General features: G+C 44.6%; 1 protein-coding gene across 2 annotated transcripts; it reads right to left on the minus strand.

The window, feature by feature from the left end:
- Positions 1-2,617: 2,617 nt before the first annotated feature.
- LOC102911767 (olfactory receptor 10A7-like) lies at positions 2,618-11,523 on the minus strand. Of its 2 annotated transcripts, none has more exons than XM_076570519.1 (3): positions 11,416-11,523; positions 8,228-9,043; positions 2,618-5,371 (listed from the first exon to the last, which is right to left on the minus strand). In XM_076570519.1, exon 3 carries the CDS (start codon positions 5,324-5,326, stop codon positions 4,352-4,354), a length of 975 nt encoding a protein of 324 aa, XP_076426634.1. In that variant the 5' UTR covers positions 5,327-5,371; positions 8,228-9,043; positions 11,416-11,523; the 3' UTR covers positions 2,618-4,351. The 2 variants fall into 2 exon arrangements, with proteins under 2 accessions (XP_076426634.1, XP_076426643.1); XM_076570528.1 differs by lacking the exon at positions 11,416-11,523 and adding an exon at positions 11,301-11,409 and having other exon boundaries at positions 2,619-5,371.
- Between the last annotated feature and the right edge of the window lie 4,099 nt (positions 11,524-15,622).

The raw sequence follows: 15,622 nt of genomic DNA on the forward strand, positions 1-15,622 counted from the left end.
TTCACCTTTGGTTCCACTCCATCTTATTTTCAAATGCGCAGAGTCAGATTTGCGCTGCCGGCGGAAATGTGCATGAATTATGCGAGCTTGAGTCTGTGCAGGCAGACGCAGCCGTGATGAGCTCATGTACGCAACAGCCATGTCATGTTCTGAAGACAGCATTTCCCAGCCCTCCTCCCTGTCCTTCAGCCTTTATGTTCTTCTCATTGCTTCTTCCATATTCACTAGCCCTGGGCGGTGTGTGTGTGTGTGTGTGTGTGTGTGTGTGTGTGTGTGTGTGTGTGACCTTTTGCCTTTGCATGTAACCTAGAATGCTTGTGAAAAGCCTTCCACACACTTTATCCTTAATCATATAAACACTTGTGACAAAAAACACATTGACTCCTGATCTCCATACATCTATTCATGCTACGGCAGATTATTTTTTTCTTGTGATGAAACAGAATGCATCTTTTAAAAGTGAAACTGAACATCACAATATTTGAAAAATATTTACTAACTCCGTCTGTCTCTACCCAAACAGGGCTGAGCTCCTTCCCCAAGCAAGTCACGTGGTGGGTCCATAGTTGGCTGTCTTCTGAATGAGGACAGAAAAACATCACAGAGTTGATCCCAACAGATTTGAAACTCAGCTTTTGACCTATATTTCAGAAGCCATGCACCTTGACAAATTAAGCTGGTTTTAAACCACCCAGATAAATCGCTATGACCTTGCCTTTCTCTCAGGATCATTGAGAAGACAAAAATAGCAACTGGAGATGTCACTCAGCTCAGTATAAATTAGATTATCTGTGGTGACATATTGTGCCCCCCCAATATACTGTGTCTCCCAATAAAACTTACCTGAGGACCAGAGGAAAAGGCCAGCCTAGTAAACACAGGAGTCAGACAATAACAGCACACACCTTTAATCCTATCACTTGGCAGGCAGGGATCTGTCTGGATCTCTGTGAGTTCAAGGCCACACTGGGAACAGAGTCAGGCATGGTGGCACATGTCTTAAATTCCAACACTAGTTAACCATGGAGGTCTGGAGGTCTGTACAGACAGACAGGAAGTGACAGAGCCGTGCTGGAAGAGGAAGTGATGTAGTTGGACAGAGAGAGCAAGTATGGGTAGACATGGGTAGACAAGAAGTATCTCACATTTGGAAGTTGTGGAGTTAGTGAGGTAAGGTTAGCTGTGGCTGTACCTATTCCTCTGATCTCTCTCAGGCTTTAACTCCTATATCTGGCTCCTTGTTTGTTTGTTTTTTATTTAATAAGACCATTTAGAAATTCATCTACAATTACCCTCCAATGGGATCATTTTCATTATTACCATTATGCAGGTATGAAGTATAGGCACTTTTGAAAATTAAATTAGCAGAAACATTTCCCATGTTGGCATGAAAACTGACACTGAGTAGGTAGAGTCTCAACAAATACTAGTTGATTTCCATCACAATGTTACAAGATATTGCTTGGTGTAGTAACCAGTCTTAGGGTCTTCTGAGGTAGTAGCCATGTTTCGTACAAAGGGGCGTAAGATTAAACAATTATTTAAAAATTGTAGTACTGTGGTGGTTTGAATGATGAATGTCTCCCATCATCTTGGGCAGTTGAATGCTTGGTCCCCAGTTGGTGGCCCTGTTTGGGGAAGTTTAGGTGTGGTCTTTTTGGAGGAGGTGTACCACTGGGATTGGGCTCTGAGGTTTCAAGTGATAGTCCCAGCTCCTATTTCCTCTGCTTTCTGCTTGTGGTTATAGATGTAAGATGTTAGCTTCCAGCTCCACTCTGCATTGTGGACCCAGCCCTCTGAAACTATAAGCATAAATAACTCTTTCTTCTATAAGTTGCTTTGACCATGGTGCTTTATCACAGCCACAGAAAAGTAACTATTGTAAGTGTTCAGGAAGGACCACAATCTTCTAAACACGACGTTGCACACACCATCACACCTTCTCCAGGGCTTACTTTATGCTCTGTGGACAGGAAGGAGTAGGCTTGGAGCTCATTGGTCTCTATAGTGCCCAACACCCAGGGTTGCTGTAGAGGTATAAGGAGGCAGTCTGTGTAAAATATGCATACTAGATGGTGGTGGTGGGGATGTTAAAACTCAATATGCACAAGGTTATTGTGATGGTGCTTTGATACTAGTGCCATGTGTATGAGCATCTTTATTTTAACTTGGCCCAGAGCTGTTTTTTTTTTTCTTTTTAAAGATTTATTTATTTATTATGTATACAGTGATCTGCCTGCATGTATCCCTGCAGACCAGAAGAGGGCGCCAGATCTCATTACAGATGGTTGTGAGCCACCATGTGGTTGCTGGGAATTGAACTCAGGACCTCTGGAAGAACAGCCAGTGCTCTTAACCTCTGAGCCATCTCTCCAGCCCCCAGAGCTGTTTTTTAACTGAGATGATTATGCGATTTCACAGAACAAAATCCTTCCATTTCCTATGTAGTGGCAATAATGTTGCCATAGTTACCACAATCACCATTATCATCACCATCATCACCACTACCACGTCATCATCACTATCATTACCTCTCAAGTACTAGGCTAATGGTTAGGGCTAAAATAAAGAGTCATATCAAGAGATAAAAAAAAAAAAAACTCAACCCGAACAGGCTTAAGTAGAAGTGAATTTATTTGTTCACAGAAGGGGACTTTCCATGGGTAGACCAAACTTCAGGTAGGATTGGATGTCATTAGGACCTCATTGCTGTCTCTCCACTAGATCAGTTTTTCTTTTGTTGACTCTATTATCAAGCAGGAACTCCTGTTTCTTGTAATATGCATATGTATATTTTTGTTAATATGTATATGTGTGTGTATATACATTTACATAAGGGTATGTGCATCAGTGCAGTTCCCACATTGGCCAGAAGAAGACATTGAATCTGCTGGCTCTCTGGGCAAGTGATAGCCAACATGGATGTTGGGAAGGTAACCGGTCCTCCAGAAGAGTGGTGAATGCTCTTAACTGCTGAGCCTTCTCTGCTAAAGCCCAGCATCTACATCTCCTACAATCCTATAAATGTGTTGGTTAGTTTTACATCCACTTGACACAAACTAGAGTCATTTGTGAAGAGGGACTCTCAATGGAGAAAATGTCTGCATGAGATTGTGAGTCTGTAGAACATTTTCTTGATTAGTGATTGATATGGGAGGGCCTTGTCTACTGTAGGTGATGGGCTGATGGCCCTGGGTTATATAAGAAAGCAGTTGAGCAAACCATTGGGTGGTCCAAGTAAGCAGTACTCCTCCATGGTCTCTGTTCAGCTCCTAACTCCAGGTTCATTACTTGAGTTCCTGCCCTGACTTCCTTCAGTGATGGACTGTGACCTAAGAGTTTTAAAATGAAATAAACATTTTCCTCCTCAAGTTGCTTTTGGCCATGGTCTTTTATCACAGCAACAAAAACCCTCATTAAGGGGCTGGAGAGATGGCTCAGAGGTTAAGAGCACTGATTGCTCTTCTAGAGGACCTGAATTCAATTCCCAGCAACTGCATGGTGGCTCACAGCCATCTGTAATGAGATCTGGTGCCCTCTTCTAGCCTGTAGTCATATATGCTGTATACATAATAAATTAATAATTTTTTTTTTAAAAAAAAAACCCTCATTAAGATGAAGAAAAAAATCTAAGAGAGAAATATTGAGATCTGGCTTTCTGATGTAGATTTATTAATGTCTGCAATTCCTCAATTATCCCTCTGTGAAGGTTAAGTTTTCATATAACTCCAGCCTCCTTCACATAAAGGCTGAGGGTATCAATTGCCTCTTGACTTTAGATCTTCCCACAGACTTTATATTGTCTAATCTAAGTAATAGTATGTCATGTGACCAAAGTCTTGACAATCCCTCACACAACTGGATCTCCCCTCTTATATTTCAGCTACTGTAAGAAAAGCCATGCCTTACTCAGCTCTTTGGTCTCAAAAGAAGTATGTGGATCGAATCTTCTTCATTTAAAGCATGCTAACATTGATCAACACCCATTTGCATGAGCAAAATTAGCCCTCGTCAAACATGCCACAAAGGTAGGTCTAGCCTAGGTTACCTAACACTCAGCCAATTGAAAGTGAGTGAGAATAAGCTACAGGCTTTAAGACGCTAAATTTGAAAATGATTTGTTACACAACATTCTTTCAGAAGATGCTAGTTAATGCATTCTAGTGAGCGTAAAGTGGATTTTTTGTCCACCTTTATTTAAAATAACCGATGATAGGAGGTGTCGTGCCTTCTTTTGGGTAGGAAAATGGAAGCAGCATGGGTTCCCTAGAAGAAAGTGAGAGTATTAAGCCAACCAGGGGAAGTGGGCCTCAGCAATTTCTTGACTCTGAAAGGTGGTAGAGGACAGAGTTCACTCATGGAATCTAGACCCTTGCCGGCCACAGCACACACGCCCGAAGGCAGCCTTGACCTCCTTGTTCCGCAGGCTGTAGATGAGAGGGTTGAGCATGGGCGTCACCATGGTGTATGACAGGGACACCACTTGCTTGCTCTCAGGAGAGTAGCTGGCCTTGGGGCGCAAGTGGATGACCCCAGTTGTGCCGTAAAACAGAATCACCACGATGAGGTGGGAGGCACAGGTAGACAGGGCCTTTTGGCGCCCAGAGGCTGATGGCATCCGAAGGACAGCAGCCAGAATCATGACGTAGGACATGGCTATGAGACAGAAGGGAACCATGATGACGAGGACAGTGGCCACAAACACGTTGGCCTCGAAGACTCTGGTGTCTGCGCACACCAGGCTCAGCAGAGGTGCTATGTCACAGAAGAAGTGCCTGATGCCCCGTGGCCCACAGAAGGGGAAATTAAAGAGCCAGATGGTGAAGACCAGAGCCACTGGTATTCCTGAAAGCCAGCAGGTGGCAGCCAGCAGGTGGCACAGCCTCAAGCTCATGATGGCACCATATCGCAGAGGCCTGCAAATGGCCAGGAAGCGGTCCCAGGCCATGACTGTGAGGAGGAAACACTCGGATGAGACACAGGAGAGCACTAGGAGCAGCTGCAGGGCACAGCTTATGGGGAACATCCCGCGTCCAGGCTGCAGCAGGGTCACCAGCAGACGGGGCGCCACGTCCAGTGAGAAGCAGATCTCCACCAGTGCCAGATGGCGCAGGAAGAAGTACATGGGCACGCGCAGGCCTGGGTCCAGGCTGGTGAGCATAACGATGAGCGTGTTGCCTAGCAACGTGAGCAGGAAGGCGGCCAGGAAGAGCACTGCAAGCATTGGGCGCAGGGAGGGCACATGTGAGAAGCCCAGCAGCACAAACTCCAGCTCACGTGAGTGGCTCTGATTGGTCCAGGGAGGTGATGCCCAGGAGGGTGGCATGGGCTCAGGACTGAAGGGCACTGCACTACCGACCTGAGAGGAACCCTATGGAGTACCAGAGGGAGGAGAAGATGAAGTGAGAATTGCAGCCTGTGGGTTCTGTCCTCTATAATCAAAGGCAAGCCTATCCAAAATGCAAATCAAATCCTCTTACCCCCAGGGACTTTCTTAAATACCTCAATAAGTGTAGAATGAACGAAATGACCTCATCTGCTGACCTAACTCCTCCCTATCTCTCTGGTCTATGTTCCATGGATCTCCATCCAGCATATGTGTACCACCTTTACACCATTTACAGGGTCTTTATACTTCTCATTCTCTCTTCTCCAACCACTTTTTCCATATCAGTTTATAAGCACGGACATGTGCTGGGTCTTGGCTACATCTCCATTCACATTTCCCTCTATTCTTCCAAGAGGTTCCCATGATCCTCAACATTCTCCCCCCCCCAAGCAGCCAGCATGCCCTCCCCAGGGCCTTTGCATATACACAGTTCTGTTCCTTCCATATGTTGGCATCGTTAGCCATTCTCAGTCTCCAGGTCTGTATTAAAATATCACCTTCGAGGCTGCCAATATGGCTCAGTGAGTAAAGGAGCTTGCTGCTAAGCCTGAAGACCTGAGTTCAAGCCTCAGTACCCATATAGTGGAAGAAGAGACCCAACTCCTGTAAGTTGTTCTCTGACATCTACATGGCACATGCATTCACCCACTTGCATATTCTTTCACACACAAATAGATAAACAAGCAACAACTCTGAGAGTACATACCTTGGTGGCCAGAATAAAACAAGTGACTGCCCCTTTTACTATTTACATTCTCTGATTGTAGTTGCAACGGAACAAATACTAAGTTGAATTTACCTTCTATTCAACAAAGTCTAATTATTCTGCAATCTGTGAGCTTTATGGGTCATGCTACCTCATCTGCTGTCCAGGAGGTTATTCTCCACTAAATACCATCAAAAAATTGTCTCTCATGTGGGTTTTGTGAAAAATCAATTTTGAGTAGGATATATGGAGTTTCTGGGCCCGGGGAGATAGCTCTGTGTGTAAAGAGCTTGCTACGCAGACAGTAAGACTCGAGTTTAGAAATCCACCACGTAAAAGCAGAGGGCTGCTTCTGTCACCCCAATTGTGGCTCACAGGAGATGAGGCGTAGAGGCAGGCAGCTCCTAAGGGCTGCTTGTCAGCCAGAGTCTGACTGAAACAGCGAGTTCCACATTCAGTGCCAGACCCTGTCTGAGAAAACTTGGTAGAGGGGTTGGAGCAATGGTGTACGGAGTAAGAGCTTGTTGTGTAAGCCTGGGGCGCTGCATTCAAGTCCCCAGCACCCCTGTAAAAACCAAGTATAGCTTAATATGCCTGTAACTGCAGTGTTGGGGGAGCAGAGCAGGTGCATCGTGTGAGCTCCTTTTCTAACGAGTCTGGGTGAAACGGCAAGCTTCTGGCTCACTGAGGGGCCATGTCTTAAAGGAATGAAGCAGTGAGTGAAAAGGAAGACAAAACGTCCTCCTCTGGCCTCTGGATACATGCTTATGAATACACAACACTCATCCATGTGCACGCTATGTGTACATACCACACCAGAAATTGTTAAAAATTAAAAAGTGGAGAACAGTGGGTGAAGACACCAACCCTGACCTCTGGCCTCTATATTCAAATGCACAGGCAAGCATACCTGTGTACACATGTGTACACACACACACACACACACACACACACACACACACACACACCAGAGCTGGGTCACAGTCAAATGTCCAAAGACATGTCGGTGACTTCAAAGCCCTCCTTTATAGACTCCTATTGCATGCAAGATGAAGCTTAATTGTCTTATCATGACATTCACAGTCTCTTGGGGGGACAGCTCCCAAATCCATCCATCCATCATCCATCCATCCATCCATCCATCCATCCATCCATCCATCCATCCATCCATCATCCATCCATCAATCCATCACCCATCATCCATCCATCCACCCACCCATCCATCCATCATCCATCCATCCATCCATCCATCCATCCATCCATCCATCCATCCATCATCCATATATCCATACATCCATACATCCGTCATCCTTACATTCATCATCCATCCATCAATCCATCATCCATCCATCCATCCATCCATCCATCCATCCATCCATCCATCCATCCATATATCCATCCACCCATCCATATATCCATCCATCCATCCATCCATCCATCCATCCATCCATCCATCCATCCAATCCAGAAGATAACTCACAACACCAGATACTACAGCAGGAACTGACCTTGAATCCAAGTTTTAAATGGAAAGGGACCTGTTCCTCAACTTCTGATGCTTGGGCAGACAGAGGGGATTCTTAATCAGAAAGGGAAAGGTTGCACAGAAGGATGTCGTAGAATGACATCCTAACACCTGGTCTCCCGTGGAGCTCACCACACATTCTCACAGCAGCATTTGTTGCATGCATATCCCTTTGTTTTACTTAATACAATGCCTGGCTCATAGTGGGTGAAGAATTTGTATTTACAAAATGGTTGAACACCTTCTTGTTCATAATTCCACCTCTAGTTTTTACTTCAGTGCCTGGCATAAATAACAGAAAATCAGAAGTACTTAATTTGTTTGTTTGTTTTTCAAGACAGGGTTTCTCTATGTAGCCTTGGCTGTCCTAGAACTTGCTCTGTAGACCAGGTTGGCCTTGAACTCACAGAGATCTACCTGCCTCTGCCTCCTAAGTGCTGAGATCAAAGGCGTGTGTGACCACCACCTGGCCCACAAGTATTTCTTTTTTGAACATCTGTGGACAACCCTTGTTCTCGTTCTCCCTTTCCTTAAAACATCTTTATAATATTCCCCCACATTTCCACTCTCTCTTCATTCCCGCTGTGTGCTGGCTTCTCACACTCACCTTGGTGGTAAATGCTGTTCCCAGCCGCTTCACATCGGCCTGAAGTTAAGTCAGTCTCAGACCGCGTGGTGCCTGGCTGTGCATCTTCATATCTAGAAGTGAGTTTTATAGCGAATGAAACTGGGAGATGGTTCAGTGGGTAAGAGTGCTTGCTTTGCAAGTACAAGGCCCCAAGTTCAATCCCCAGTAGCCAGGCGTGGCTGCATGTGCCTGGGAACCCAGCGATGGGAAGGGAAACATAGGCAGATCCTCAGAACTTGCTGCCCACTAGCCTAGTCAAAAGGGCTGGTTCAGTGACAGACCCTGTCTCAAGGTAATAAGGTAGGGAGAAAGAAGACACTCTACACCAGTGGTTTTCAACCTGTGGGTCGAGACCCTATGGAGGTTGAATTACCCTTTCACAGGTGACACCTAAGACCATCTGAATATCTGACATTTACATTATAATTCATAATAGAAGAGAATTACAGTTATGAAACAACAATGAAATAATTTATAGTTGGGGGTCACCACAACATGAAGAACTGTATAAAGGGGCTACAGCATTGGGAAGGCTGAAATCCACTGCTCTCCTGCTCATGCACAGGCACATACACTAGCACACTCATGTGCATGCACATTACCCCCCACACACAGAGGGGGGCAAGATCTATCTTAAGAATGCAACAGAGGAAAATTGAACATAGATAAGTGACATCTTTTCAACTCCAAGAGGAAAGCAATACTCTTAACCAATTTCCAGTGACATGGCAGGTTGAATGTAGATCAGAGCTTCACATTCAAGCTTTTCTATCTACCAGGCTTGGGCTCCCAGGTCTAAAAAGAAAAAAGCAATCTTGTCAAAATGCACTCCGTGCACTAAGGGGATACCATCTCCATGGCAACCTCCTCAGCACAGGTCACCATCACCTTTCACATAATGAGTGTTGTAAGTTCATAACTGGCCATTCTTCTTTTCTCCTTGGCATCTCCAGTCCATTTTTTTCAGTGCATTCACTGAGTACGTGTGTGTGTGTGTGTGTGTGTGTGTGTGTGTGTGTGTGTGTGTGTAAGAGAGAGAGAGAGAGAGAGAGAGAGAGAGAGAAAACAGAGAGAGAGGTCGAGTGTGTGTGAGAGAGACTGAAAGAGACTGAAGTATTGAGAATCACAGAAAAATTCCTGCACTCCTTCCTCGAGATGCTGCCTTCGTAAATATGCCTTTGGTGGCTGTATTTTTAATTCCTCTTCAACTGGTACCCAGACCACCAAAAGTCTTCATCACCTCTTCAGGGAGACAAGGATGTCTCAGCTTGTTTGAAGAATTCTATCTAGTCTTACTTATTTGAGCCATATTTGTTGAGCATTTTTCTGTTTTATTTCCCAAAATGGGCAAGGCAACAAGAGCTCTCAACTGAAGAGTGTCTGGTGACAAAGTTCCTTGAACAGTCCTGGATGTGAGGGGTGCTACTGGTTGCTATGTAGAAGCAAATATTTCTACAGGAAGGTGCAGAGAACTAATTCAGGCTTCATCACTGGCTACTGCTGAAGGATTGGATGTGAGGGAAAAGGATGGAGAAGAATGAGACCTAACTGCTAAGAGTCTGTCCATAGACAGGATGACGGCCTTTACTAAGACTGAAAGATTCAAGGATGCTCGAGTTTGGTGCTGAGGTGGGAAGGAAGAAGGAAAGGCTTTGATAAGTTAAGAGAGTCTGCGACTTTCCTGTTGGGTTGTAGAGAAGGCTAACATTAGGTGTTTTCCTCTGTCACATCCACCTTCCCTTTTGAGATAGGGTCTTTGACTGAACCTGGAGCTTGCACTTTCAGCAAGGCTGGCTGGCCAGTGAGCTCCCAGTATCTGCTTGACTCCACCTCCCTTTGCTTCCCATCTCTGATGTTACAGATGATCCTTATGTGGATTTTGAGAACCCAAAATCAACTCATTATGCTTGGCACCAAGCAGTGTAACCACTGAACTGTTTCCCCTGCCCCTGCCCTATAGAGTCCAGTTTTAAAAGTAAAATTGCAATTGGTTTCAAAGCAGATTTTGTGTCTTTCATGTTTTCATCCATGGGATATTTTCCCCTGTTCCTATAACTGACTGGGCAATTGTCTGCCTTCTAAGGCTGGCAGATAATATCCAGTCAATTTTAAATCACATGGGCCACACAGGGAATCCTTCATATCATCATCGTCGATCCAGTGAACTCCCAACTTGTTTCATGGAGCCACAGTGAGGATAAAATGAACCAATGCATTTAGTTCTCTGCCTGTGAGATGGCTCCATGGGTAAAAGTGCTTGCTGTCAAATTAAATGATCTGAGTTCAATTCCCAGGATCCACATGATGGAAGTAAAAAAATGACTCCCCAAGTTGGCCTCTGACCCTCACACATGTACTATATAGCCACACACAAATAAACAAGTGCAATAAAAAACTAGAAGAATTCTATGCATGGTCCCAGCACACAACAATCATTTGATAAATGCTATTTTATTATTACTTTACACAGTGAAGTTGTCTTCAGTTTCATTTTTTTAAAAAAATAAGGAACAAGACATGATGGTGCATATCTGTAATTCCTGTCCTCATGAGGTTGAAACAGGCGTAGTATGAGTTCCAAACAACCTGGGATATATACTGAGACTCTGTTTCAATCCCTGCCCCACCCCCAATAATGCAATGGGCGTTTGTAGACAAACCAGGTTTGTCTTACTTTTAAAAGTCGATTGTGTTGTGAGATAATTGAGAGAAGGAAAAGGCATAAAGGAAAGAAGGAAGAAGGTGAAGAGACAGAAGAAAGACAAGAAGGGAGGGTGGTAAGCATGGGAGGAGGGAGTTAGGAAGAAAGGGAGGAAGGTGGGAAGGAAGGAAAAAGGGAGGGATGAGGGGAGGAAGAATGGAAGAGAAGGAAGAAAGCGGGGGAAGAGGGAAAGGGAGAAGCATTAGGGATTGGTTGCCTTACAGCTACTGAGCATAATGTTTTCCTTGAGATCAGCCATTGCTCTTGATTTTCACATCAGGAAATGAGAAGCTCAGAATGGCGAGTCCTTCCCAAACACTCGGGGAATTCTCAATCCCCACCACCACCCACCTGTCACAGTTCTGTTCTGTAAAGTTAATTCTTGGGTGATGACTGAGTCAAGAAACAGAAGCCTGGGGACCTTCCAAACTCACAAGCAAAAGCAGAGACACCCCGCTCCTCCTACCTTTCAAGTAATGTGTTTAAAGAGACTGTCCGTCCCTTATCCTTGAGTAACCACACAGTCCCAAGGAGAACGAAGATGGAGACTCCTCCTTGCTCACCTGCAGTCACATCTGGCTGAAAGCAGGTCCCAGGGTTATCAACCTCTGACCAGGGATACAGAGCTGTTTGTTTTCCCTGAGGAGTGCAGACTCCAGGCTCATTACCCATCCTCACTGTGCCCAATGGAGGCCAGGGGCAGGCAGCCTCTTTCTATTCACCCCTCCATCCTTGGCACAGGTAGGTTGAGTCACCTCTGCGGAGAGAAGGCCTGCTGTTGGCAGGGATCTGGAGGGACAAATCCCCTCCTACTGTCAAGGTGGGAGTGTTAGCTGCACAGCTTGCTTTGGGGGAAAGCTGATAGAATCAAATCAGTGTCAGAGCAAGCCTTTCAAACAGCTAGGCAGTACTACCACGTCTCAGTACCATGTGATGGAAATGCTCACACGAGGGGCTACATGGGCACATGGAAGGATGTGTAAGGAGCACCAAGAGTGACATTGGACATATACATTGATAAGCCCTGGGTGGGCTATAATGATTCATTCACTCTGCAGGAAAACACTGCAGACCTCTCTGTATTGAAAAAAAAAAAAAAAGGATTTCCCAAAATATTTAATTGAGTAAACGTAGCTCTTTGCAGAGTGATATGATGGGATAGTTCTCAGGAAAAATGAGGAAAATGAAGAGGAGGAAGAAAGGTGGAGTCTAAAGTGGAGGAGGAGAAATGAAAGAGAACAATGAGAGGAAGAGGAGGAAGAAGAGGAAAGAGAAGAAAAGGAAGAGACTGAGGAGGAAGTGGAGAAAAGAAGAAGAGGAAGAGGAGAGGGGAGGCACATGTGTGGAGGTCAGAGGACAGCCTGCAGAGGTCAGTTTTCTCCTTCCACCCTCTTGGTTCTGGGAATCAAACTCAGGTCATCAGACGTGGTGGCAAGCATTGTTTGTCATGTACCATGCCACCGCACTGGCCCACAACTAGACATTTCAGACAGCCGAGGTCAAAGCACTTGGACAGATGCTCGGTTAAATGGTGTTTAAATGCTCTTCTTGTCCCGGCAGGATTGACTCTGGAGGACCCTATGGCAAGGGGGTAAACGAGGGCCACAGGATCACACCATGAAGACTTGAAAGAGACTGAGTCTACAGAAGCAGAAAGGGAAAGTGGGTTTTGCCTGCATCCACAGCATGGGGGAAATAACGAGATACAAGGAGTCAGTCAAACTTCAGGACAGAAGATGTGTTTGGTGGGCTTATTGCACAGTGTGGTACAATAGTTGACAATGAAGTACTGTACACTTGAAATGTGCTAAGAGACTCCCGTGTCTACACCACGTGTGGTGCACACACATGCACACACCTGCACAAATGACGATGCATCTGTTAATTCAGTGGTGGCAATCATAATGCGTCGGTATATCAAGTGGTCAAGCTAAACACCTTAAGTCAGTCGGCATCCCAGAAGGCAGAGCTAATTAGACTCTGAGTTTAAAAAGAAGAAAAGAAGAAAAGATAAAACAAAGAAGGGCATGCTGAGATGATTGGAGGGAGTGGTAGGGGTGGTAGGGCTGGGGGTGGGTATGATCAAGATCCACTGAGTATGTGTGTGAAATTGTTAGAGAATAAATAAAATATATTTTTAAGAGTCATTCGCTTTGAGTAAACCAAGCTTTTATTGGTCCCTGATACCTCAATAAAACTTGAAGAATAAACTCTATCTCCAGCTCAAAAATGAAACCTGATTGAATCTAAGATTAAACATGTTTTAAGAACAACTTTATTTTTTATTTTTATTTTTATTTATTATTTATTAATTAATTAATTTATTTATTTATTTTGGTTTTTCAAGACAGGGTTTCTCTGTGTAGCTTTGTGCCTTTTCCTGGAACTCACTTGGTAGCCCAGGCTGGCCTCAAACTCACAGAGATCCGCCTGCCTCTGCCTCCCAAGTGCTGGGATTAAAGGCGTGCACCACCACCACCCGGCTAGAACAACTTTAATAGGTTCTTCCTGAAAAGGACCTATAAAGGCATTTACTACACGGTTGAAGTTTAATAATCTCTTTTAAAAAGAATGTGGTGGTATACACCTGTAATTCTGGCACTTGGAAAATAGAGGTAGAAAGATGAGGTGGGTGTTTGAGGTCAGCTTTGGCTACATAGTGAGTTGAGATCTAAGCTGAGCTACATGAGACCTTGTCTTTTAAAAAAAATGAATGAAAGGAATATTTTGTCACTGTTGTTTTTTCAAGACAGGGTTTCATTGTGTAATAGCCCTGGCTGTCCTGAAACACACTCTGTAGACTAGGCTGGCCTTGAACTCACAGAGATCCATCTGCTTCTACTTCCTGAGTGCTGAGATTAAAGTCGTGTGCCACCACAACTCCGCAAAATACATTTCTTTAAAAGATTCTTTTTTCTTATTTCATGTGTGTAAGTGCTCTCTGCCTGTGTGTATGTAAGTGCACCACACATGTGCAGTGCCTGCAGAAGCCAGAAGAGGGTGCTGGCTCCCCTGGAACTAGAGTCACAGACAGTTATGAGCAGAAAACAAACTCAGGTCCTCTGCAAGAGCAGCCAGTGCTCTTAACTGCTCCAGAACTTTTTATAAAGGACAAGATGATAAATATTTTGGGTGTTGCTGTAGCTACTTCAATTCTGCTACTGTAGAAAGGCCTCCAGATAAAGCCAGAAAGGAATTAGGGCCTGCATCCAGAAAACTATTTGTGGACACTAGCAGCTGAATATTATATAATGTCTGTGCATCATAAAATCTTATTTTAATTAAAAAATATTTATTATACGTGTACATGTGTATGCCTGAGTGTATGTCTGTGCACCATATATATGAAATATCCACAGAGGCCAGAAGAGAGAATCCAATCCCCTGGAGCTGGAGTTAAAAATCATTGTGAACTGCCATGTGGGTGCTGGGAATTGAACCTGTGGGTGCTGGGAATTGAACCTGGGTCTTCTGAAAGCCAGTACTCTTAACCACTGGACCCTCTCTCCATCCCATGAAAGGTATGTATTATCTTGCATGCACTTCTCAATTCCCATTTTATAGAAGAGGTTTCTTTCTTTTTTTAAAAAAAATATTATTTTGTGGAACTAGGGTTCTGTAGGAAATGCCTCAAAATGCTGGCACGTCCATTTGAAAGCAGTCTACATGTGGTAGGTATTCAGTACACACATGCTGAACAGAATCAGGAGTCGTTTCCCTGAGGGAACCATTCTCTTTCTCTCTCTCTCTCTCTCTCTCTCTCTCTCTCTCTCTCTCTCTCTCTCTCTCTCTGTGTGTGTGTGTGTGTGTGTGTGTGTGTGTGTGTGGTGTGTGGTTTGCTATGAGCTAGGAATGCAACAATAGCTCAGAGAGCATCCCTAAGTCTACCCAGAGGAGTGAAATGCACTTACTGAGTAGATGCCAGATTTGCCCACCTTGTGCTCCATGGACCACATGTAGCCAAGGACCACTGCGGAGGAAGGCCTACACAAAACCATAATCCTACTAAAAATATGATGAGGGTTGTGGTGCCCGGAGATGGCTCAGCAGGTACAGTGCCCATCGTGCGGGAATGAGCAGCACTCGGTCCCAATCAGACTTCAGCACCCCCACAAAAACCCAGTCAAAAAGAAGAGGTCAAAAGCTGAGGAGGATGGAGAGGGAAGTGTGGGGTAGAAATGATGTAAATACATTATTCATGCGTGAAATCCTCAAAAACAAATGAATGTTTTTTTAAAAAAATAATAAGATAAAAGGTCAGATGAAATAGTGCTTGGCGCTAGGGACAAGCAGATCTCTGGAGTGTGCTGATGGAAAACCTAACCAGTCAGTGAGTTTTGGGTTCAGTGTGGCACTCTGTCTCAAAAAACAAGGTGGTGAGAGAGGAAGCTGAGCTCTGGTCTCCAAACACATGTACACAACACAATGCACAGACACACAAACATGCACATATATACACACTACACACATCTACATGCATGCAGCATTTTTTTTTAAACTCTGAAGTTGGGCCTGGAGAGATGGCTCGGTGGTTAAGAGAACCAGTTGCTTTCCCAGGGAACCCAGGTTCAATTCCCAGCACTCACGCAGCAGCTCAGTAACTGTCTGTAACTCCAGTTCCAGAGGATCTGACACCCTCTTATGGCCTCCATGGGTACTGCATTCACATACAT

The sequence above is a fragment of the Peromyscus maniculatus genome, chromosome 1, assembly GCF_049852395.1.
Source record: "Peromyscus maniculatus bairdii isolate BWxNUB_F1_BW_parent chromosome 1, HU_Pman_BW_mat_3.1, whole genome shotgun sequence".
NCBI lineage: Eukaryota > Metazoa > Chordata > Mammalia > Rodentia > Cricetidae > Peromyscus > Peromyscus maniculatus.